Genomic DNA, 23,779 nt, shown 5'->3' with positions numbered 1-23,779 from the left:
CAAACAGCACTAAACTATTTAGAAGAATACTGCCGATTTCACGGCATACCACGTTCATTAAGATGTGACCAAGCCCAAGCCTTTAAAGCAAAAGAATTTGAACTCTTCTGCAAAAACAAAAATGTCAAACTAATACTAGCTCCCGCGGGAGACCATAGGGCCACAGGAATGGTAAAAAGATTAAACCAAACATTAAAAAGGAGAATCGCCGTAATGAAACATGATCCTTTATGGTCTTCCGCCGATCTAGCAACAATAGTAGCTAAAATAATAGAATCAATAAGACTTATTCCCAACGCAACAACCAAAATAAAACCTTTTGTAGCCCACTTCGGCAGACCTCCAAACACAGAACTTTCTAACATGATTACGAAACCATCAAACAAAAACCTATCATACAAAAAAATAAACAAATATGCTTCAGATCAAGCGGCGCGACGACACCCAGCACTCCCCAGGGAAATCATGTTGGACTGGGACCACGATAGTGAATCAGAACTCGACATCCAGTATAAAGCCCAATCGCACCAAACCCCGTCACAAGTGATACGGATGATTCAGAGAACGCGCCGCTGCTTAGCCACATGCGCGTCCCTGGTAAGATCATACCTGACAGGCTAGAAATTACACTTGGCGATAAAACATCTATCGTAAATTACAATAGAAAAAATATAGCGCGAAAAACATTAGCCCGTAAAGTACCTAAACCCCGGGAACTTTAAAACCCCAATGGAATATAATCCCAGATGGAACAATAACAAACTATTCACCCCACACAATAACATTAGACACTGATAACCAAAAAAACACGGTTATAAAAAACGATCTAGCAATCGTTACAGAAACAAAACCCCGCGACCCAGAACCTGAATCAAAACCTCGGCTTATACATATGGTAGCATGTAAAACCGTCGGTGAATATAAACGTAACCAAGAAAAAATAAGAAAGTTCTCTTTAGAAGAAAAAGCAGCCCTAGCTAAACAACAAGAAGCTAACGCGAAGCTAACGCGAGTAGCCCCACTACAACCAGCTCCAATACCACAAAACCAACCAAGACCAAGCCACAGCGTCATCAACACCCAACCCCTGGGACACTCCAAACTAGTGGCAATGGCTAAAAGAAACCAACAGACACACAAACGACAGCGTGCCGCAAAGAAAACTCTAAGCAAGCCAACACATAAACAAGTACGCCCACAACCACTGACGCACAAGTCCCCAGGGAGCCCCAAGAGACCCCAATGGATCAAAAACGCCAAAGCACGCCTCACGAAGCCCTCCAGCTCGAGCGTATTTGATCAGAAATCGAAAGCAGCTGCACTGCAAAATTCCAGGGAATCAAAAATGCAGGCCGAGCGTAAGCTAAAATATTCGAGCTCTTCCGACAGCAAGAGCTTTACGTCGGTCAACAAGACAAAACTAAAATTCTCGCCAACTGTCAAGATCCACAGTATCGAACCCGAATCCCCGGAGACCCCACCATTCAAGATTGTCACTTCTTCCGATCCCAACAACTTCATGAATGACAACAACGAATCAACTCAGTCAAATCAACCATCGAGCTCGTACTCTCCCCCAGTGCAGAAACGTCCCCAGGGAATAATGAAATCTACGCCGAGACTAGACAAGATTGTAAACAGGATTTGGAACCAACCAAATCATGAAAGTACATCTCTCGGCAATAGCTCCGCGGACGGTTTCCCGATACAGCCACCAATACGACCGATAGAAGTAGTCTACCTGGATACAACTACATCCGACAACACCACAAACGCAGACGTCCCTGTGGTAGAACTAATCGAAGACACCACAGCGAACCATCCGGATGTACCAATGGTCGAACTGCCTGAAGACATTTCCCCAATTAACAAATACGAGCTAACTATGGACGAGACATCCAAAGAAATACAAGAAGAACCCCCAATCCACGAGGAGGAACATAAGACACCGGTAACGTCCCCAGCGAAAAGCTCGATATCGAACATACATATAAGCGCTTTCTATAATCAAGACGAATTTTAAGTGCCTTAAAATTCCTATCGGCGGGGGTGTGTGGTGCGGGTGGCACAATTCCCTAGGGACGGAGTACAGAAGTAACTCAATCATCGCTACAAACTCTTTATGAACTTACATTTAAACTTCCTTTCATTCATTTCGTTGCATCATTGTGAACTTTATTACTTGACTCTTTATAGCAAACCACATGTGAACTTATTCTGCAGGTACTGGCAGGTACTGTCTGACCAACTTCTTTCTGTTAACTTTACACTGTGAAAAAACTGAACAGAATGTGTTCTGCTTTGATATTGAAAATCAACCGAATCCCTCGGTGCAAGAGAAAATTTAAGACTTGACTCTACACGTTTTGAATAAGCCTTAACAATTATTATTATTATTATTGTTATTATTATTACTATTATTATTATTATTATTATTATTATTATTATTATTATTATCATTATTCTTATTATTATTATTATTATTATTATTATTCTTATTATTATTATTATTATTATTATTATTATTTTTATTATTATTATTATTATTATTATTATTATTATTATTATTATTATTATTATTTTATTAATGATATTGTCTTACCAATCAATTGTCTATCAATATTGTCTTACCAATCAGTATTGTCTGTCTAATTATTATTATTATTATTATTATTATTATTATTATTATTATTATTATTATTATTATTATTTTATTAATGATATTGTCTTACCAATCAATTGTCTATCAATATTGTCTTACCAATCAGTATTGTCTGTCTAATTCATTTAAGTTTCATTGGTAAATTTTGGTCATATCTGGATCGACATCTCTATTTCAATTGGTACTCAATCATCGATTGAAATTTGACTCAAATTAGATTCGTAAAAACTTGTCTATATGAGGTTTTTCAATTTTGTTCTTTCTGAATTTTAGTTCCTTACTAATGGAATTATCAATTATTTTGGTTGCCAAAATTTCCAAACGGTTTTCTCAAGAAGTATAATTGAAATTTCTAGATTTGACATTCGACATCGAAAGGTTTTTGCTTTTTGTTTCAAAAATAATGCCTGATTTCAAACAAAATTGCACATCAATATTGATTTTTGTGGACCCATAATTGTTCCGACCCCATCATATGGGGGGGAGGAACTATATACTCAAATGGGTTTTTTTTGTTCAGTGAATTTTCGCCGAGCGATATATTCATCGTAGAAACTTATGAGTGGTATCATTAAAAAGCCCGTCCAGCGTAGATTATAGAATTAAAAAGATTTTTTCGAAATTCATTTTTTACAGGGAGTTATCGAGCTCCAAAATTTTGTGATCATTCTGGCGTTTTTGTTCACTTTTACAGTTTTTTTTCACTTTTCCGATAAAAGCATGTGTCATATCATTGAAAAGCCCTTTGAAATAGATTATATAAGTTTTTTTTGAAAAATCCCTGATCAGGTAATATATTTTTTTAGTTATCATATTGACATTTTCGTGGTGTCAAAGTGTATTTCTGATGTTGGTTTTAGATTTTCGGTTTTTGGATAGCAAATTACCGTGTAAAGATATTCACTGCGCCTAGGGTAGAATGATACCAATTTCGTAAAACCTTCGAAACAGAATAGATTCAAAAATTTCTAATTTCTGTCTGGAAAAGGCAAAAACAAAATTTTTGGTTTTTGCCAGTTAAGGTTATTAAAAAATTATTAAAAGGCTTTAGAAAGTTAAATTTAAAAAAGTTATGTCACCCTGATTTGGGGTTTTTGAACAATAAAGTTCGAAAACACCAAATCAGATTGACAAAACCTTTCTAAATTTAAATTTCAAGAACTAGCAGATTTGGATCTAGTCTATCCCCCACCAAAGTGGGTATCTATTTTTACGCCGCCCCACGCCTACGTGCTATTGTTTTGCACAGTGATACGCTGCATCAGGACTCTTGAATTGTAAATGGTAGTAATGAAAAAAAGATAGGGGGCGGCGGAGCAGAACAGATCCCATAATTTTTTCCCCTTGTCTAAAAAACAGGGGTCTTCCAATTATAGGACCCCCCCCACCTCAACTTAGTGGTCAGATAACCTATAGCCCCCCCAGTCATAGTAATTATACAATAATGGGGGCTAAAATTTCATGGGGGATATAATGGGAAAGACCGAAATATAGATCTGCACAACTTTAGTTCATATGTAGTTGAAACCTATTCAATAAATGGTCTTTCACATTATAACCCCCTGCAATTATAGCTCCCCATTATGGTATATTTACCATGACTGGGGGTAATAAGTTATATAACCACTAAACTGGGGGGGGGGGTTATAATGGGTAAGACCCCATTATTGAGCCTGTTTCAACTAAAAAGTTATAAAAAAATGTGTCGGTCTATCTTTTAGATATGGGGGGAGAATTATGGGATCTATTTCCCCCGCCCTCCGTACCTTGTTTCTTATTACTACGTTTTACAATTCATGTGTTGTGATGCAGAGTATTACTGTGCAAAACATTAGCATGTAGGCGTGGGGTGGCGTAAAAGTTACGGGTCGTTCCCATTATAGACCCCCCATGAAATTTTAGCCCCCATTATGGTATAATTACCATGATGGGGGCTATAGGTTATCTGACAACTAAGCTGGTGGGGGCTATATTGGGAAAGACCCAAAGTTACATACCCACTTTGCTGGGGGGGATAGATTGGTTCCAAAACTGATGGTTGCAATAATAGCTTTGACCTCATTCTGATGGTGATAATTAAAATGGGAGTAAATTGTATTGTGTTTGCAGAAATCAAACGTGCGTTCAAATCATCAAAAAAGTTGTGATTTTTGGCAGAGTTGTTTTGCTGCTGATGATTTCGCGCCAAGTCAAAAATTGCAGCGACAAAGAATTTTTTGCTCATCTCAATCTATAGAAGTCAACAGAAGTTATATTGTTGGGAAAAAAGTCGGTGTCCCCAAAGTACTAAATATCATCCCCCCCCAAAAAAAACATACATACACAAAAACACACACATACCCAAACACACACACACACACACACACACAATCATGTATGCGTGGAGGGCGTTCGAAGTGGTTGGGGGGGGGGGTCGGAACATAATGTGCTGTGCACATTATCACGATTCGCCTTGTTTAATCTCTTTTACAAGATGTTCTAAGTGCTTCATGCTCAATTCCTTGTGCCTGAGCTCCGCCGGTTAAGTTTTTGGATTTACTTTAAGGTCTGATTTGGTTAGTGCCCATATTCTTCAAAGAAATTGTCAATTGATGACCAGTTTGCTCTCACGTTGATAGCCTATCATTGAATCTCGTCAATTTTGTTACTTGTCTCTCGCTATAATTTCTGGGCTCAGGATTAGCGTTAAGCCGAAAAAAATATCTGTTGGGTAATTAGTTCCCATGCCGGGTTATGATGGAGTTATATCAAGTCCCTCTGGCCACTAAGGCATGGCCATGGCTCGCGAGGCATTGTCAAATGAGGTAGATTTTTTTAATTGTAGAAATAGGTTTTGACAAATGTAGACTAATTGAAATTGAAGTTAAAGTGGAACTCAAATTAAAGTGATGTAATTTTCTCGGCTAATCAGATTTGCTGAAAATTCTATATTTTGGCAAGTCTATTTATTTAGATGTCAAACCATTTTTCGCTGGCGGTTGAAGTTATCTCCGCATATAAATCAAAAGAACGGTCTAGGTTGAGCTAAGATTTGTTACTTGATTGTCCAAGATCAAATAAATTTTTCATTCAAACGATTTTTGGAACTCTGTTATAAGAGTGATTGGAGGTCATTGTGACCTAGAATCTCAAATTGCATTTAGATGTAGTCCATTTTCATGCTGTATCGCTTCATCTCCGCATCAATTATAATAGTCTTTTTTACCTCTATAAATTGAGGCATAAATTGATTCATGCCAATGTTGACTGGTTTGCTGAAACTTTGTTCTATTTCAGCCGAACAATAATAGTTTCTGTTCCTCATAGCTCCACCCATTACAGTGAATGAATGCCCTTTACCCTCACCAGCTTAAGATAGATAAAATCCAGTTTGAAAAGGGTGAATTGGTTTTTTATTCATATCACAAAAAAAGGTATCTATCATTTAGGCCTTGAACTATGCAGCATTGAACTGATGTTAAATGTATCAAACGACATCATTTGTGGAGTTTATTGTTGGCTAGTAGAATTTTTGGCCTGGTTCACCATTTCCGTGTCTCTGGGTGATCTAAATGTATTTGCTAATGGGATGTTCTGCTATGCGGCTATTCGTCTAATCAAGCTTCGGACCAGTTGGTGGTACCTCGAAGTGTTTGACAGGTTGCACCTCACTGGTGGAGTCCTTGTAGAAGTCCCTGTGTGCCTGTGCTGCTCTGTAGTATCCCTTGATCTCCTTTTCTCTGTCGTAGTCAACATTGTACATTTGGTACTTGGGCTCGTACAGGAATGCATCTCTGTCTCTTGCACGTTGACTAATCACCTGACAAAAGGGGGCATCATTGAGATATCTCATTTCTTAATTTCAAAAATTTGCAAACTAACATGAACAGGAGGTTAAATGCTATAGTGACCACAAAATTGATTGAGGGAATGTTTACAACTAAGTTGTGCAAAATTAATTTTGTCTTGCCAGATTAACTTTTTTCTTCGATATTTTGTCCTTGATCTTGCAACCTTCAAGACGTTGCAAGATTAAATTTTTGACTTTGTGAGACTAAATTTTTGACTGGTCTGGTATTGTCTAGATGTGATATGATCATTAATTATGGGCATTGAATAAACTGTACTTGAAGACACGTAAAGCTTTGTAACCATTCGGAAGTAATAATGCTCTTTAAAAACTAGCATCTTTGACAACACTGAGTATTCACATTGTATAGCGTTTCTACCGTTTAAAACTTATCAGTATGATTGTTTCTGGAGTTAAAGGAGTAACCAATCATTGAGTGTGCTTTCTGGCGTGAGCTACGTAGGTTACCCAGGTTGAGGTGCCAGACGGAAGCAAGTATGTCCAGAACGCAGATGAAAACACGAGGGGGGGCATCATGCGTTCAAAATTATATAATCTGGAGACATCGAAAAACGCACGAAAGTCGAAACCTGAACGCACGAAAGACTGGACATAATTGCCTCCGTCTGGTACCTCAAGCTGGGTACACCAACAGTAAAGCTGTCCACTTAGAATTTTGTATAATTAGTGTTTTTTGTTTCTGAAGTTCATTTTAGCTGTCATCATTATCCTCTGCAGGAGGCAGTACTGACCAGGTCAGGGTTGTGTGAGAACTGGGTTGGGAAGTTTCCTCCCTTGTTGTAGATGATCTTTGAGCTCCTCATTGCATCGTTCCTGTAGTCCTGGAAGTACTTGGCAGTCTCATTCCCAAACGTGTCTCCGTAAGCGAACTTAATTGTGGGTACATGTCCACGGTACCTGGAAACAGAACACCAAATAGCCGCGAACAAAATTGAATTGTAGATGGAGCGAATCTTGGTGTGAAATTAATACACATTACAAAACCCCAATATGATAACCCAGGTGAGGCGTGCTTTAAAGATCAGACAATGAAAAACGTAACAGGAGGAGGAGGAGGAGGGGGGGGGGGGGGTGAAGTGCGCCTGAAGTCTGGCTGGAGTCTGATGATCAACTAGCCGTAAATAGATAGGGACTAACACCATGTCCACGCTGTATGTGAAACATTTACATAAACTTGATTGCGTGAAAACGATAACCAAATTCACGACTATGGATGATAGGATCTATAAGGAAAAAATTAATACGTCACTACGAGAACGCTTCTTCCTAACCCGTCTTTACGGAACATGAGGACAAAGTATACCCCAATTAATCGTATTGAGATGGAAGAAACTGACATGAGTTGTTGTTTCTGTTAGTAAATCATTATGTAAAAATATGGCACGTGAGTGTGGGGGTCCAATAAATATGCACCCACTAAGCTGGGGGTAGGCGGGCACAATCGGAAAAGATCCGATATATTCTGTTTCGACCAGCAGTGTTTTAATGATCCCAACAAATAAAATATGTTTTAATCAACACCTGTTGCGATAATAGCAGTTAAATAAACTGCCAGTGTAAAAAATTTTTATGCCCGAACAACACTGGAAAAACAATTCAGCATTAAACTACAAGTTTATCACTCTTTTTATCGCCACTGTTACTAAGTAAACAGTGCGGATAAAAGAGTGGTGATAAACTCGTAGTTATCATAATGCCTCGGCTTCGCCTCGGAGTTCGATAACTTCTCGGTGGCGATAACAACCATGTGGTAATATTCCTTATTTATCGATTTGCATGTTTCTGTTACTATGACTTTAGTGGCACAATAACTACTTTTTGTTAAATATTTTGCATAACTTCAAAGACTTTTTTGATGAACATTGGAATGCACTTTCGGGTTTTTTCCCATTAAATCCCCCCGCCACAGCTTAGTGGTCATGTAACTTATACCTCACCCAACTTCGAGAGTGCATATTATTTGCGCCCCCAGAAGCACGTGCCATAATTTTAAATAATTATATTCTATGTAATGACACGTGCTCTGTTACTGGGGGGAGCACATACTGGAAGCACAAAAGGAAACGTTTTTTTTTTCGTTTGTGCCCCCCCCCCCCCAGTACGTTATGCACCCTCCAATTACAGAGCATGTGTCATTAAACAGTAAATCATTATGTAAAAAAATAGCACGTGCGTCTGGGAGCTGCAAATAATATGCACCCACTAAGCTGGGGGGACAAACTGAAAAGATCCCGTTTTTTGGGGTCTTTCCCATTATAGCCCCCATGAAATTATAGCCCCCCATTACGGTATAATTACCATGATTGGGGGATTTTAGATTATATGCCCATTAAGCTGGGGGAGGGGGTGATATGGAGAGATCCATTTTTTCGTTTGTGCCCCCATACTTTATGTAACCCCACTTACATATTAAAAGCCATTACTTAGTAAATCATGATGTAAAAATATATAGCAGGTAATGTTGGGGAGTGCAAATAATATGCACCCAATAAGATCTTACCCTGGCATGTGATGGGGTGGGATGTATGTGGCTTGGTGGGTTGTGATCAGGGTTCCAGCTGCTCTCGACATCTTGAATCAGTCCGTCTTCTTCTCAAATATCGAAGCGAATTAAACAGATTAAAATTATTACTTATTTCTGCTGTGAGCAACGTTTGAACGTATGTTTATACAACAGAACACCTGCAAATGGTATACGTGGTAAGTATTTAAAAACACGATCGTTCAAAAATAATGGACAAAAATACCACACGCAAACAATTGCTATTTTGTCTACGTTGTTTGTTGTGTATTTTGATTTGTGTAGTTTACAATAAAGCTTTCAAAAAGTGCACAAAAGAGCACGTGCCGATATTTGTTCATCTTATGGTTTATTCTTTGAAAATAATTCAATTGTTTGTGTTAAATTCTTAGTGTAAACAAATCTGGTATAGCCTTCAATGCTCGATTGCGGTACAGTCGTGGCGTGACTTCCTATTGATGAAATTTCTTCACGTCTAATAATTAGCCCATTTGATCGAGGATGGGTCGGTACCCGGAGTTCAATTTCGGGGAAACGGGAGACTCGATTCGATTGATACAAGGCAGCTACAAAAGATTTAACACTACTGCGTCTAGGCGATCATTCAGAGGTACGTCTAAACAGTTGAAAACTGTGGATGAGCCACGATTTTTTCCACCACAGCCTCGAAAACCCCCCTAATTAGTATTGGGGTCTTTCCTACTATAGCGCCCACATAGAGGGAAAAGCGACCAACCCCAAAACCGACAAATCGATACGCAAACTAAACCGTGAACAACAGTGGCAAAAATTGCGAATTTTGACACTCATTTTTACGGATAGCGTAAATAATTTTCACAATTATGGCAGTTAAATTTTGAACAAAATAATTAAAATGTAAGGACAATTTACCCAATTCCATTTTACCCAACGCCATCACACAAAGCCAACTGTTTTTTCCCTATTGGTAAAATTATCAGAACGACTATGTGGCATAAACTGACCCATGGGACTTAATATGCATCTATCCCCCGAACATGGGGATTATAATGTCAGTGTGTTAAAACATCCTTGTAATGGCGACTAATAATTTGTAATTCGATTTTTGAACGAAAAGATCAAAGGTTATTGGGTAAATTGGCATTGTGTAAAAAGGCAACTGAAAGAGTGTCCGGACAAAACAGTCCCAGACAAAACGGTCCCAAATTGCAAAATATTCCCAGACAAAACAGTCCCAGACAAAATAGTCCCAAGAAACCAGACAAAACAGTCCCAGACAAAATAGTCCCAAATAAAATGTACCTAATGCCATTATACCCAATGTAGTTTGAAATGTTCGTTCAATAATCTGACAACAAATTAGCAGTCGCTATTACCCGTATGTTTTAACATACTTAATGGCCATGGCCATGCCTCAGCGGCCCGTGGGACTTGATATGAAACTATCACAACCGAACATGGGATTAAATTATCCGCTTGTTAAATCATACGTGTGAGAGCTATTATAATGGCCTGGGGACTATTTTGTCTGGGACTGTTTTGTCTGGTTTCTTGGGACTATTTTGTCTGGGACTGTTTTGTCTGGGAATATTTTGCTATTTGGGACTGTTTTGTCTGGGACTGTTTTTTCTGGGAATATTTTGCTATTTGGGACTGTTTTGTCTGGGACTGTTTTGTCTAGGACTGTTTTGTCTGTTCACCGCTGAAAGCATTAGATAGTTTCTTTAATAGCTCCATTGATAGTGAACTAGACGTTTGAATAATCAGATTGAATAACAAAAGCTGGCAAAATCAAAGCTGTCCAAAATTTATTCAAAAGTTTGTTGAAAACGCTTTGTCGGAGCAAAAAATATTATCTTTTCTCAGAAACCAAAATATTTTTTAATGGGTATCAATTGACGGCAAATTGGATTTCTCACCTATTGAAATTTCGGGTCTTTCCCATTATAGCCCCCCAGCTTAGTGGTCAGATAACCTATAGCCCCCCAAACATGGTAATTATACCATAATGGCGGGGCTATAATTTCATGGGGGGCTATAATGGGAAAGACCGGAAATTTCCATTGAAATTAGACTTGTCCTTAATTGGGATGAAAAAAATTGAGAAACGTTTTTAAAGCGACAGATCCAAAATAAAATCCATTTTTTTTCATTGCAAAATGAACGATGAGACTAAAACTGGCCTTGCTATTGTTGTGTAACTGTTTAAAAAACGAATTTTTCTAAATAATTGCGTAATAACTACTTCTATCAAACAAAAATCTTTTTACACCAAAAAAGGATCTATTCTGTTTCGGCCCCCCAGCTTAGTGAGCATTAATTTTTTATAACCCCCAGGCGCACGTGCTATTTTCTTACATAGTAACGTGCTATATAACAACATATATTTTGTAACCGGGGGTCATAAAAACACTGTGAGGGGGGGAAACAGAATAGATCCCCAAAAAGAAGTGATGCACTTTTAAAATAAATTTTGATTTAAAATAACAAAAAGCCGCTCATTTGACGGTGCCACAACACTTCATAGGAGCCAGAGATGTAAATGGCCGACAAATTGGGCTAAAAAAGCATAGTTAGTGTCATTTTTTTGGAAGAATAGAAATGGCTTACTGACACAAATTTAGCCAGAAGAGTCAGTTCAAACAATAAAGCATCTTTTTTTATCGTTTACCGTAAAACTTTAAAATTTCTGAAAAAGTTTCGAAAAATATGAACAAACAAGTCAGTTGAGGCTAACGCTGACAAACAATTAGACTTCCCTTGCGTGTAATATCACTCACAACTCACAATGAATAATATATCGATTGGCGAAAAGAAAACTCAATTAAGCCTATAGGTCCTCCCCCCCCCCCCACATGTGAGTCCGAACAATAAATATGCTCGCCTTCCGTTGTAGTTTTGTAGGAGATCCACGAGGAGAAACGGCCTTGCATTTTTTTAGTTCGAAATTTCTTTGCAACGTTTTGCTGCAGTTTAGAAGGAATGGTTAAGAGTTTTTAAAGGAATATGAATCTTGAAGACAGATAAGATCATTAATATCATTGAAAAGACATGTGAATCGGAACAAATGTGGTCCTCCCCCAATTGTGAGTCGGAACAATAAATATGCTCGCCTCCCATTGTAGTTTTGTAGGAGAGCCACGTGGAGAAACGGCCTTGCATTTTTTTATTTGGAAATTTCTTTACAACGTTTTGCTGCAGTTTAGAAGGAATGGTTAAGAGTTTTAAAAGGAATATGAATCTTGAAGACAGATAAGATCATTAATATCATTGAAAAGATATGTGAATCGGAACAAATGTGGTCCTCACCCAATTGTGAGTCGGAACAAAAAATATGCTCGCCTCCCATTGTAGTTTTGTAGGAGAGCCACGTGGAGAAACGGCCTTGCATTTTTTTATTTCAAAATTTCTTTGCAACGTTTTGCTGCAGTTTAGAAGGAATGGTTAAGAGTTTTTAAAGGAAAATGAATCTTGAAGACAGATAAGATCATTAATATCATTGAAAAGATATGTGAATCGGAACAAATGTGGTCCTCCCCCAATTGTGAGTCGGAACAATAAATATGCTCGCCTCCCATTGTAGTTTTGTAGGAGAGCCACGTGGAGAAACGGCCTTGCATTTTTTTATTTGGAAATTTCTTTACAACGTTTTGCTGCAGTTTAGAAGGAATGGTTAAGAGTTTTAAAAGGAATATGAATCTTGAAGACAGATAAGATCATTAATATCATTGAAAAGATATGTGAATCGGAACAAATGTGGTCCTCCCCCAATTGTGAGTCGGAACAAAAAATATGCTCGCCTCCCATTGTAGTTTTGTAGGAGAGCCACGTGGAGAAACGGCATTGCATTTTTTTATTTCAAAATTTCTTTGCAACGTTTTGCTGCAGTTTAGAAGGAATGGTTAAGAGTTTTTAAAGGAAAATGAATCTTGAAGACAGATAAGATCATTAACATCATTGAAAAGATATTTGAATCGGAAAAAATGTGGTCCTCCCCCAATTGTGAGTCGGAACAAAAAATATGCTCGCCTCCCATTGTAGTTTTGTAGGAGAGCCACGTGGAGAAACGGCCTTGCGTTTTTTTATTTCAAAATTTCTTTGCAACGTTTTGCTGCAGTTTAGAAGGAATGGTTAAGAGTTTTTAAAGGAATATGAATCTTGAAGACAGATAAGATCATTAATATCATTGAAAAGATATGTGAATCGGAACAAATGTGGTCCTCCCCCAATTGTGAGTCGGAACTATAAATATGCTCGCCTTCCGTTGTAGTTTTGTAGGAGATCCACGAGAAGAAACGGCCTTGCATTTTTTTATTTCGAAACTTCTTTGCAACGTTTTGCTGCATTTTAGAAGGAATGGTTAAGAGTTTTTAAAAGAATATGAATCTTGAAGACAGATAAGATCATTAATATCATTGAAAAGATATGTGAATCGGAACAAATGTGGTCCTCCCCCAATTGTGAGTCGGAACAATAAATATGCTCGCCTTCCGTTGTAGTTTTGTAGGAGATCCACGAGGAGAAACGGCCTTGCATTTTTTTATTTCGAAATTTCTTTGCAACGTTTTGCTGCAGTTTAGAAGGAATGGTTAAGAGTTTTTAAAGGAATATGAATCTTGAAGACAGATAAGATCATTAATATCATTGAAAAGATATGTGAATCGGAACAAATGCGGTCCTCCCCCAATTGTGAGTCGGAACAATAAATATGCTCGCCTCCCACTGTAGTTTTGTAGGAGAGCCACGTTGAGAAACGGCCTTGCATTTTTTTATTTCGAAATTCCTTTACAACGTTTTGCTGCAGTTTAGAAGGAATGGTTAAGAGTTTTTAAAGGAATATGAATCTTGAAGACAGATAAGATCAATAAAATCATTGAAAAGATATGTGAATCGGAACAAATGTGGTCCTCCCTCAATTGTGAGTCGGAACAATAAATATGCTCGCCTTCCGTTGTAGTTTTGTAGGAGATCCACGAGGAGAAACGGCCTTGCATTTTTTTTATTTCGAAATTTCTTTGCAACGTTTTGCTGCAGTTTAGAAGGAATGGTTAAGAGTTTTTAAAGGAATATGAATCTTGAAGACAGATAAGATCATTAATATCATTGAAAAGATATGTGAATCGGAACAAATGTGGTCCTCCCCCAATTGTGAGTCGGAACGATAAATATGCTCGCCTCCCATTGTCGTTTTGTAGGAGAGCCACGTTGAGAAACGGCCTTGCATTTTTTTATTTCGAAATTTCTTTGCAACGTTTTGCTGCATTTTAGAAGGAATGGTTAAGAGTTTTTAAAGGAATATGAATCTTGAAGACAGATAAGATCATTAATATCATTGAAAAGATATGTGAATCGGAACAAATGTGGTCCTCCCCCAATTGTGAGTCGGAACGATAAATATGCTCGCCTCCCATTGTAGTTTTGTAGGAGAGCCACGTGGAGAAACGCTCTTGCATTTTTTTATTTCGAAATTTCTTTGCAACGTTTTGCTGCATTTTTAAGGAATGGTTAAGAGTTTTTAAAGGAATATGAATCTTGAAGACAGATAAGATCATTAATATCATTGAAAAGATATGTGAATCGGAACAAATGTGGTCCTCCCCCAATTGTGAGTCGGAACAATAAATATGCTCGCCTCCCATTGTAGTTTTGTAGGAGAGCCACGTGGAGAAACGGCCTTGCTTTTTTTTTATTTCGAAATTTCTTTACAACGTTTTGCTGCAGTTTAGAAGGAATGGTCAAGAGTTTTTAAAGGAATATGAATCTTGAAGACAGATAAGATCATTAATATCATTGAAAAGATATGTGAATTGGAACAAATTTGGTCCTCCCCCAATTGTGAGTCGGAACAATAAATATGCTCGCCTCCCATTGTAGTTTTGTAGGAGAGCCACGTGGAGAAACGCTCTTGCATTTTTTTATTTCAAAATTTCTTTGCAACGTTTTGCTGCAGTTTAGAAGGAATGGTTAAGAGTTTTTAAAGGAATATGAATCCTGAAAACAAATAAAATTATTAATATTATTGAAGAGATACAAAATAGCTGTAAATCAATAAAGTCTTACAAAAAGCTCTTTAGTATACTAAGTAATGGCTACATGACTCTGCTTGAAGTCACTGAGAACTTCTGGCGTTCATCGAGAACTGCGAATCGGAGATATCATGTCGGAATTTCGAAGTGGCTTCTGCAGAGTCACGTAACAATTCTTAAAACACGAAACGAGCTCGTTTTAAAATCACGAAACTCAACAGAATTCAACTTTTGGCTAAGTAGGAACTTATGGCATTTTAGCTTCTGGCACTGCAAACTTTCGGCATTTTAAAATGTGCACGTTAGTGTTTTAAAATAGAATTCATGCAATTTTGCTATTCAGATTAATCGTCATTTTTATTAGAAATCTGACAAAACAGCAATTTGTTATCTATTGGTTCTAATGAAACAGCAAACTTTTATTATACTTATTTGCTCATTAGGCTTTCTCTCTCTCTCTCTCTCTCTCTCTCTCTCTCTCTGCTGTTCCAAATTGTAGATTGTTTCCAATCCAAAAGCACAAGAGCTTTATTAAAATGATAATGATTTGTATGTAACGACGCACATTTGCTAACAAAAAGTACTGGAGGCCAAACAAAAACGGAAAGTGTGAAGAAGTGGACTAATTTAAAGTTTTGCAGTAGGTCATATGATTAATGCGTCTCTCCTCGTCATAATCAGGTGTCGTTCCCCGTAAATTACAGGCTGATTTTTTCATTCATTAATGTTGGACTGTTTAGATGAGTCGGAAGGGCCCTCGATTCCCTCCCAGTTCCAAACTGTAGTCATTGACAACTCAGAGAAGCCAGGGTTCACTTCTAGGAGCAAACGGTTCGACACACTCGAATATGTGGTACGTGTTTTGTTCAAAATTCTTATCATAGAGAAACATAATATTCGTTAACGCACAAAAAACGACGGTAAAATTTGATTATCTTTGTAAATAATTTCCTCAACACCACGAAAAAAGAGGGGAGAGGGTGTACTTGGATAAAACGTAAATATATAGATTGTAGCACCATCATTCTTTGCGAATAGTTTAATCCAGTTTGTGACGTCAACCATTTAAAAAGACAAATACAGTCGACGTGGGTAGCTTCCCTGGCTACCTTAATTACACGGTCGAGACCACAGGTGAAAATTCGAACCAGGGTCTTTTCATACGTTGACTCATGGTCTGTTCATACCCAACATCGGGTCACCACGCTCTTTTCTTAAGTGAACCTCTCATTTAGGGAATTGAACATGCGAATTTCTATCGAGAATTCCCTGGTGATGAGCGGATTAAAATCTTGCAAGAATCTTTCAAGATATCAATCAAGTCAAAAAAATAAATCATGGTACAAATGTCCTAGAAAACATCTTTGAAGCAAATTTTTATTTATTAAATAAATTACAAAACCGAATTGAATGAAAAAAAATTAGCCCTGATTCAAAATTTTGAATTCTGGAGAAACTATTTGTGCAATTTTGGTGGCTGAAACTAAATGAAAACCAAATGAAACTAGTATTACCTGAATTTTTGACCAGAAGAACTGAATCTTACTGACTTTTGTCGTAAACACCTTTTGAATGTGAAATCTTGCAAGATTTTGAATTCAAATACAACTTTGCGACAAGTATTTCATTTTCATTTTAGACGGACGCCCCTGGCCCAGGTGCCTATTCCTCAATAGACAAACAGATGATATGCAAATCAGCCTCAGTGTCTAAAAAGGGATCGGGCACTTTCGCCTCCAAGTCAAGGAGGAACAAAAACTTATTCGGAGTGGATGCAAGTAAACCAGGTCCAGGTTACTACGAGACAACACGCAGTGTCTTCTTATCACCCGAGAGTGATTTCAACAGGGCACCATACACTGCCACTTTTGCACAGCCTATTGCAATGCCAACTGAGAAAAAGGAAGCAGCGCCTCCACCCAATGCTTACGAGGTAATAATCATTTGCTCTCAGACATAATTTACAGGCAGTTTTAGCTCTCTTTGTCTCCCTTAAGCGACTTTTCGCACTACCAGCTTTTCGTCTGATCGACAAAGTTTCAAGCGTTTTCGTCTTGGAACTGTATAAACTTAAAATTTTTGGTAATAGGCGGTTAAACTGAGCAAATTGTTTCAAGTTATTTTTTTAAAAACGCACGTAAAGTAGCAGGTCTTAAAACAAAGGTATTAAATTTTTTGCTTGGTTTCTGGCCATAAACTAATCACATTAATTACGTGGGGGGGGTATAATAGGAAAGACCCGGTCTACGTTCCAATAAAATCTTAGTTTTAAAGGAAACGTCAAGAAGCACAACCGTTTAGTTAAATACTTGGGTCTTTCCCCATGAAAATATAGCCCCCCATTAGGGTATAGTTACCATGATGGGGGGGGGGCTATAGGTTATCTCACTGCTAAGCTGGGGGGTGGGGGGGGGGGGGGGGGAGGTGTGGGGGGCTACAATGGGAAAGACCCAAATACTTACATCAAATGAGGGATCTTTTCCGTTTTTGCCCCCTTCCCCCAGTACGTTATGCGCCCCCCAATTACAGAGCACATGCCATTACATAGTAAATCATTTTGTAAAAATATTGCACGTGCGTCTGGGGGTGCAAATAATATGCGCCCACTAAGATGGGGGCACAAACGGAAAAGATCCCAAATGAGCATAGTCATCAGGGATAATAATAAGAAATGACCTTCGAAGAAAACATGACCATCCTTAGTACCTCCGGACAAAACACGTTAGACCTAATAAGGAAATATTGGATGACAAACATTAGACTACTATTAACACTAGGGGGGATGAAGAGCAACCATCTCTTTCTGATATTTGCAGTTTCTCATTCACCAAACTTAACTCGATTACTCTTTTCTAAAACCCACCAGCTGTTTCTATTCCCGGGTCGAGGAAACATCGGAAAAACGTCAGATAAGCGGCGAAAAGTTGTTTTTTGAATTCAAGCCAATGTTTGTTTTTAGATTAAACGGTCAATCACCACCAACCAAGGAGCAGCGTCGTCATTCAAATCCACGTAAGCCAATTATCACATCAATAAACAATCGTATCCGACTCAAAAAAGAGTTCAGTGTCAAAGTCGCAATGCAGGCAGTCTTCGCTAAACTCCAAGGATAATTTGCATGATTGCCAAAACGTTATCCTGTCCGATTTTTCAATTCTGTAAAACTTAATGAAATTGCCTTAAGAGAAAAACAGAAGTTAAAGAAACTTGTTCGCATACAATTTTTTGAAATCGTAGAATATATCAAAAGTTTTTAAGGTGAAAACAACTCACAAGTAAGAAAATTTCAATATTGAAAAATGGAATACGTCATTTCAGGACAAAACGGTCAGCTTCGTTTATCCAATCAAATGTGAATGCCCCAGCCCCCAACCACTACGAGACGAGTAAGAACTACATACTGCCCCATGCACCTGAAACAGTCTCCAGTTTTAAATCAGCTGTCAAACGAGATGGAATGTATAAGTCGAGCCAGGGCATGAATGTGCCCGGACCAGGGTCATACGAGCCGCATGAGAAACCGGATCTATCCGATATCAAACGGGTTCAGATGCCGTAAGTCTCAATTCTGTAGCGAAAGGATGCTGTAAGTCTCAATTCTCATTTTCATCATACCAAAAACAGATGAGAACTTAGAGGAAAAAGATGAGAACTTAGAAAGTAAGATGAGAACTTATCAAAATAACTTAAAAAAACAAGTTGAAAACTTAGATAAATAAGATGAGAACTTAGAAAAAAGAGAGGAGAACTTAGAAAAAAAAGAGATGAGAACTTAGAATAATGAGAAGAAAAATTAGATGAGAACTTTGAAAAAATGGGAACTTGGAAAAATGAGATGAGAACTTAGAAAAAACGATGAAAATTTAGAATATTAAGATGAGAACTTAGAACAATTTTGACAAAGAGTATGAAATTCAAAAAGATAGCTAAATGCTGATAAAACAAGTTTAAAGTGTGACAAGGCGGCTCGGTAATGTGCGATCGCACATAAGGTTCCGACCCCGCTCATCCACAATTTTGGCATAATTGTCTACAAAATGAGGAACAGATAGAAAAACACAAAAAATTCAAGTATTTTTTTAAAAAAACTGGTGTATGAACGAAAAGACAGCCTCCAAAGCAAATAACTCAGTGGTGTAAAATATGATGCATTAGATTGATGAGATATGCCAATATTAAGAAAGCGAGCAAAGACGAGCGGCAAAATCAAACAACAACAACAAACATTAATTACATCAAAAAATTTATGTCCGTTTTAAAAAACAAAACTTAAAAATAACAAAGTCAAAATATCGTCAGACAAAACTGTAAATAAACAAAACAACTTTTAATTCACCGGGAAAAAATGGTTATTCACCAGTTCTTAAAAAAGCTTGGTAACAATTACATAAAAAAGAACCGAAACTTAAAAGTTATGTAAAGCATATTATTTTCAAAGTAATGAAAACCATTAGGAATCAACTAAAATATCCCATAGGTTTACAATTTACAATGCTTCCATAGAAGGGATTTAAGAATTCTTGGTATTCAATTTTTATGCAGTTACAAAAAGAACAACAAATAGATAACAAACTAAAAATCAATTAAAACGCCAGAAAATGCTTTGGAAGCCGTAAAGCCATACTTTGGCCCCCAAAATATGTTCGATTGCACCTTCGTCGAACACCCATCATGTATTATGTGCAAACTCGTTAATGAAAATAAGCAACAGTTAGACAAAAAAGAAAAAAAATGCAAAATTATGTAATGCTTGTTTTCTTTCGAAAAAAATTTATTTCTAAAGACATTAATTACAAAATGAAAAAGTTGAATAGGTTCGCCCACTCTTCCAAAAGAAGCCCTTGAGACCTGCAATGATCCAGAATATCTCTTACGTCTACAAAATGACCGTCAAATATGACAAAAATCAAAAAATAATTTACTTTTTTTTGTGAAAAACCCGTGTGGAAGCCAGTAAAGTCATAATGAATTCTCTTAAAACATTAGATTTTGTGACACCAATCCCGTTTGACACCTTCCCTTGACAAAAACGATGTCATCTTTAGCGTTTAATTAACGAGACCAGGTAACAAACAGACAATAAAAGGAACAAAATTACGAAGTTGAAATGTTTTTTTTTCATTTTGGAAAACAATTGTGTTCAAAGTCATGAAAGCCATTATCTATTTTCTTATATCAGAACATCGGCTCCTCTACTCTTCCAGGAATAGCCAATCAAACCGGGTCATTGTACAGGAAATTAAGTACGACTAAAAAGACAAAGTAAAAACGACAGTTGAAGACAAAGTTAAAAAGTTCAATTAAGTTCTTCGAGAAAGTATTGTCGAAGCGATAAAGAACCACAATCAATATCTTAAAGGATTTAAATATTATCAATTTTGGTTATTTAGAACGCGAAAAATGTGATATATGAACTGACAATAACGTGATAATTTGACAAAATTAGAAAAAATGAAAAATGGGCAAATACCTAAAAATTAAAAAAAAATTGTGAAATCTAGTAGTATCAAAACCAGAACACAATTACTTACGGCGTAAAACCGCAATAAAGACTAAATTTGAATTCAGCTGAGAGAAGGAGCACTTGTTGATATATGACACTAAGCTACAAGTTGACCAAAGTAAGAGAAAAATGGAGGCAAAGTTCAATAAGCCATTTTTTTTGAAAATCAATTATTTTAAAAGTCAAAACGACCATAAGCTTTCAAGCAATCAACTAGATAAATTATTTTCAAGCTAATTGGAAGCCAATAGGACCTATCACTAGTGAGCTTTGATATGAAATGTTCTGTTATTTAATTAATATAAAAAAGTTCGAATTTTTTTTAAATAAAAAACCGGTTGATGACAATCCGATTCATTTTTGGATTGTAACGGTCCAAGATTGGTACAGAACTAGTCCTGCTTTTGATGAAAAAGTCTGAATTTTGTGAAATTTTTAGCCAGAATTTGTGATAAAAAAATTCAATGAAAATAGTCGACAATGTATTTTGTCTTTAAACGTAAAATCAACAACATTTTCATTAAAAAATTTGTTAAATTTTGATCAAAGTTGGCGAAATTTAGTCAAAAATTCCGAAAAAAGGTGAATGAAATCAACGGAATTCACTCTATTTTCTCGAAAGTTTAAATCTCGATATCTCCCTGTCAAAAACGAAAATCAAAAAAATCTTTTTAATTCCATATTCTACGCTGGACAATCTTTCTAATGATACCAGTCTCAACTCTCTGCGATGAATATATCGATCGGCCAAAATTGACTGAACAAAAAAAACCCAGTTGAGTATATAGTTCCTCCCCCCTCAAGAGGGGTCGGAACAAATATACCCTTTTAAACGTGCAATGATCGTTTCTGCTTGTTCAGATAGATATTAAATCGTTGAGAATGTGGGAAGAAAAATTTCCATTCAGATTCGAGTGTTGCCATAAACAAATAAAATCAAAACCCGGTGGAAAAAAATTGTTTAGTTGTTTATTTTAAAACTAGTGATGTTTGTGTAGGAAGAAGCACTACCTGTGCATCTCAGCCCCAGCCATGCCAGTGCCCAAGCCTCCCCCCTCCCCCGGTCCAGGTACATACGAGATGCCCTCTGGGTTCCCAGGGGAGGGCAGGAGGTACATGCAGAGCAGCTTCTTCCTCTCATCCACTGGAAGGTCTCCCATTGCCGATGCCAGAGCTCAGCCTGGCCCAGGTCAGTATAACATACTGAAGTTAGCAACTGGAGTTCTATGCACAAAAAGGAAAATGAAACATGCCTTCAACAAATATTTGTGAATGTGAATTTCAGGTTCATTTCAATATTTCGATTACTACTCAACCTCTGCTTCAACGCTTTTTTGCTTATCACCTGTTTTTTAATCCAAGCGAAAACAAACTTGTGCTAAAAGTTACAATTAATTTTCGTGACTTTATTAGGGCTCGTTTAAATGTTCGTTAGAGTTTTGGTTAGAGAAGTCACAACCTCGAATTTTCTTTTGAAGTTGAACATTTTGCAGAGAACCATTTGCAAAACTAAAATTACATAAAGTACATCACTTTTCAGTTCTTATACTCGAGGAGAAATGGTGCATTCGTTCAGCGATTGATGATTTTGGTTTGTATCTCTTTTGTGCATTCATTCATTGCTACTTTGACTTAATTGGTAGCTCTCGTAAATTTATTTTTTAGATATTTAATTTTGCAAGAATCTTACTAGATATAAGCATTTGTCTTCAATTTTTTTATAATTATGATAAGATATAACAAGATAACCATAAAGTTTCGCCCCGGGATGCTTCCAAACATATTTGATATAATTCTATCATTATAATAACCAGACTACATTACTCAGTAAAAATAGCGGAAATTTATTTATAAAGCTGTCGTACATCAATCATTACGTTGATCCGTGTTTCAGCAACTTACAAACCCCAGCTGGGTCAGAAACAGTCCTTCTTCTACAACTCAAAAGGCATATGGGTCGGTTGAACAATCGCCGATTATATCTTAAAGTTGACGAATTAAAACTTTCTTGTATCTTTCAGTGTCAGAAATTAAAGTTTTCTTTTAAAAAATTTTTTGTTCGGCTGTATCCGCTCAATATTTGATAACATGAAGAATAGATTTTCTTGGAAATATGGAGTTTTTTCAAGTCTTGAACAGTTTAATAGGAATGGTTAAAATTGAGACTAATTACATAAAGTGTAAAAAAAGGTGAAAATTCACATGGAATGATGAGACATTTCAAATGACCTCCTCCCCTGCTACCCGGGCCTACCGCAACAAAATCATCAAGATTTCCGCTTCCAGTGAGGCAATGAGTCCGAAGTCAGGTGGTAAAACAGAATTGCTGCCTGACGAATTGGAGTGCATTTATTATGTAAGCGTGTCGCGCGTGGGGCTTTCTTATAACGAATCCTGCCTAGAAGATCAGTTACTGATCTCATAATGGTACTACTACTGGCATTACTCGTACTAAAAACTGGTATTGGAGAACCCAGGGTACGATTTCATCGGTCACTAAAACTTCGAGGCAGAGAGCTTAGTTTGAAAGATTGAACTTAGAAGTAAGGAAAAGAAAGTCCCATTTTTTGCCCTAAACTTAGTGTCCTAATTAAGGGCAGTACTTTTAGGGAAAACAAAAGGGACTAAGTTAGAAATCTTATTTTTGACACTTGAATCAAACCACTGTAAAAAATAGGCTGCTTCGCTATCGCAGACGGAGAAGTTTGATTTATTTTAATTCCTGTATGTTTTTAGAACTTTTCTTTCACTAATCTCCTCTTAACTTCAGTACTTTCAAATCCTTTAGTTCTCTAAATACTTTAGAACAAAATCTAATTCACCCTCGGGTGACCAAAATTTTGTTCTAACGTATTCTAAGACCCCAAATTTGTTGCTAATAAAAAGCAAGGAGAGAACGGAGCTTCAGCTCTAAGTTCAGGAATTTGTCTTGCTAGAAGTCATTGTGCACGCTTCGTTCATTATTTCATACCCGTTTTTACTCTTAATCAGACTTTCATGGAAACCGTAAGCAACGGCGTGGTATCAATTGAACAAATTACTGAGCAAATCTCTTATACGCCTTAAGGCAAGTAGTATCTTGGAAAAAATCATTCAAAGCCTAATTACACAAATCAATCAATGATATAAGTTTGCACCGGAAATACTATTGCAAATTTCAAACAATGATTTTTTCGAAGTTCGAAGAGAAATGTAACAAGGTATTTGACTGTTTTTAAGTGTTATAATGGTCGAAATG

General features: G+C 37.0%; 2 protein-coding genes across 2 annotated transcripts; one reads left to right on the top strand and one right to left on the bottom strand.

Moving 5' to 3' along the window:
• Positions 1-6,026: 6,026 nt before the first annotated feature.
• Positions 6,027-9,326, bottom strand: LOC142356119 (ciliary microtubule inner protein 2C-like). The gene is made up of 3 exons (XM_075408087.1): positions 9,013-9,326; positions 7,244-7,409; positions 6,027-6,461 (listed from the first exon to the last, which is right to left on the bottom strand). Exons 1-3 carry the CDS (start codon positions 9,081-9,083, stop codon positions 6,255-6,257), a joined length of 444 nt encoding a protein of 147 aa, XP_075264202.1. The 5' UTR covers positions 9,084-9,326; the 3' UTR covers positions 6,027-6,254.
• A 54-nt stretch (positions 9,327-9,380) lies between these two features.
• LOC142356117 (O(6)-methylguanine-induced apoptosis 2-like) lies at positions 9,381-22,655 on the top strand. Its single transcript, XM_075408086.1, has 7 exons — positions 9,381-9,643; positions 15,779-15,891; positions 16,678-16,971; positions 17,998-18,050; positions 18,357-18,593; positions 21,540-21,730; positions 22,436-22,655. Exons 1-7 carry the CDS (start codon positions 9,535-9,537, stop codon positions 22,504-22,506), a joined length of 1,068 nt encoding a protein of 355 aa, XP_075264201.1. The 5' UTR covers positions 9,381-9,534; the 3' UTR covers positions 22,507-22,655.
• Positions 22,656-23,779: the final 1,124 nt, after the last annotated feature.

Source organism: Convolutriloba macropyga, unplaced genomic scaffold, assembly GCF_964194025.1.
Source record: "Convolutriloba macropyga unplaced genomic scaffold, txConMacr16.3 SCAFFOLD_1380, whole genome shotgun sequence".
Lineage (NCBI taxonomy): Eukaryota > Metazoa > Xenacoelomorpha > Acoela > Convolutidae > Convolutriloba > Convolutriloba macropyga.
This window is presented reverse-complemented; position numbering and strand designations above follow the sequence as displayed.

Coding starts and splice junctions, on each gene's coding strand:
- LOC142356119 (XM_075408087.1), bottom strand. CDS start 9,083: ATGTCGAGAGCAGCTGGAACCCTGATCACAACCCACCAAGCCACATAC. Junction 7,410..9,012: donor CCACCCCATCACATGCCAGG/GTAAGATCTTAT, acceptor TTCTGTTTCCAG/GTACCGTGGACATGTACCCA. Junction 6,462..7,243: donor TCTCACACAACCCTGACCTG/GTCAGTACTGCC, acceptor CCCTTTTGTCAG/GTGATTAGTCAACGTGCAAG.
- LOC142356117 (XM_075408086.1), top strand. CDS start 9,535: ATGGGTCGGTACCCGGAGTTCAATTTCGGGGAAACGGGAGACTCGATT. Junction 9,644..15,778: donor GTCTAGGCGATCATTCAGAG/GTACGTCTAAAC, acceptor TGGACTGTTTAG/ATGAGTCGGAAGGGCCCTCG. Junction 21,731..22,435: donor CAGAGCTCAGCCTGGCCCAG/GTCAGTATAACA, acceptor TCCGTGTTTCAG/CAACTTACAAACCCCAGCTG.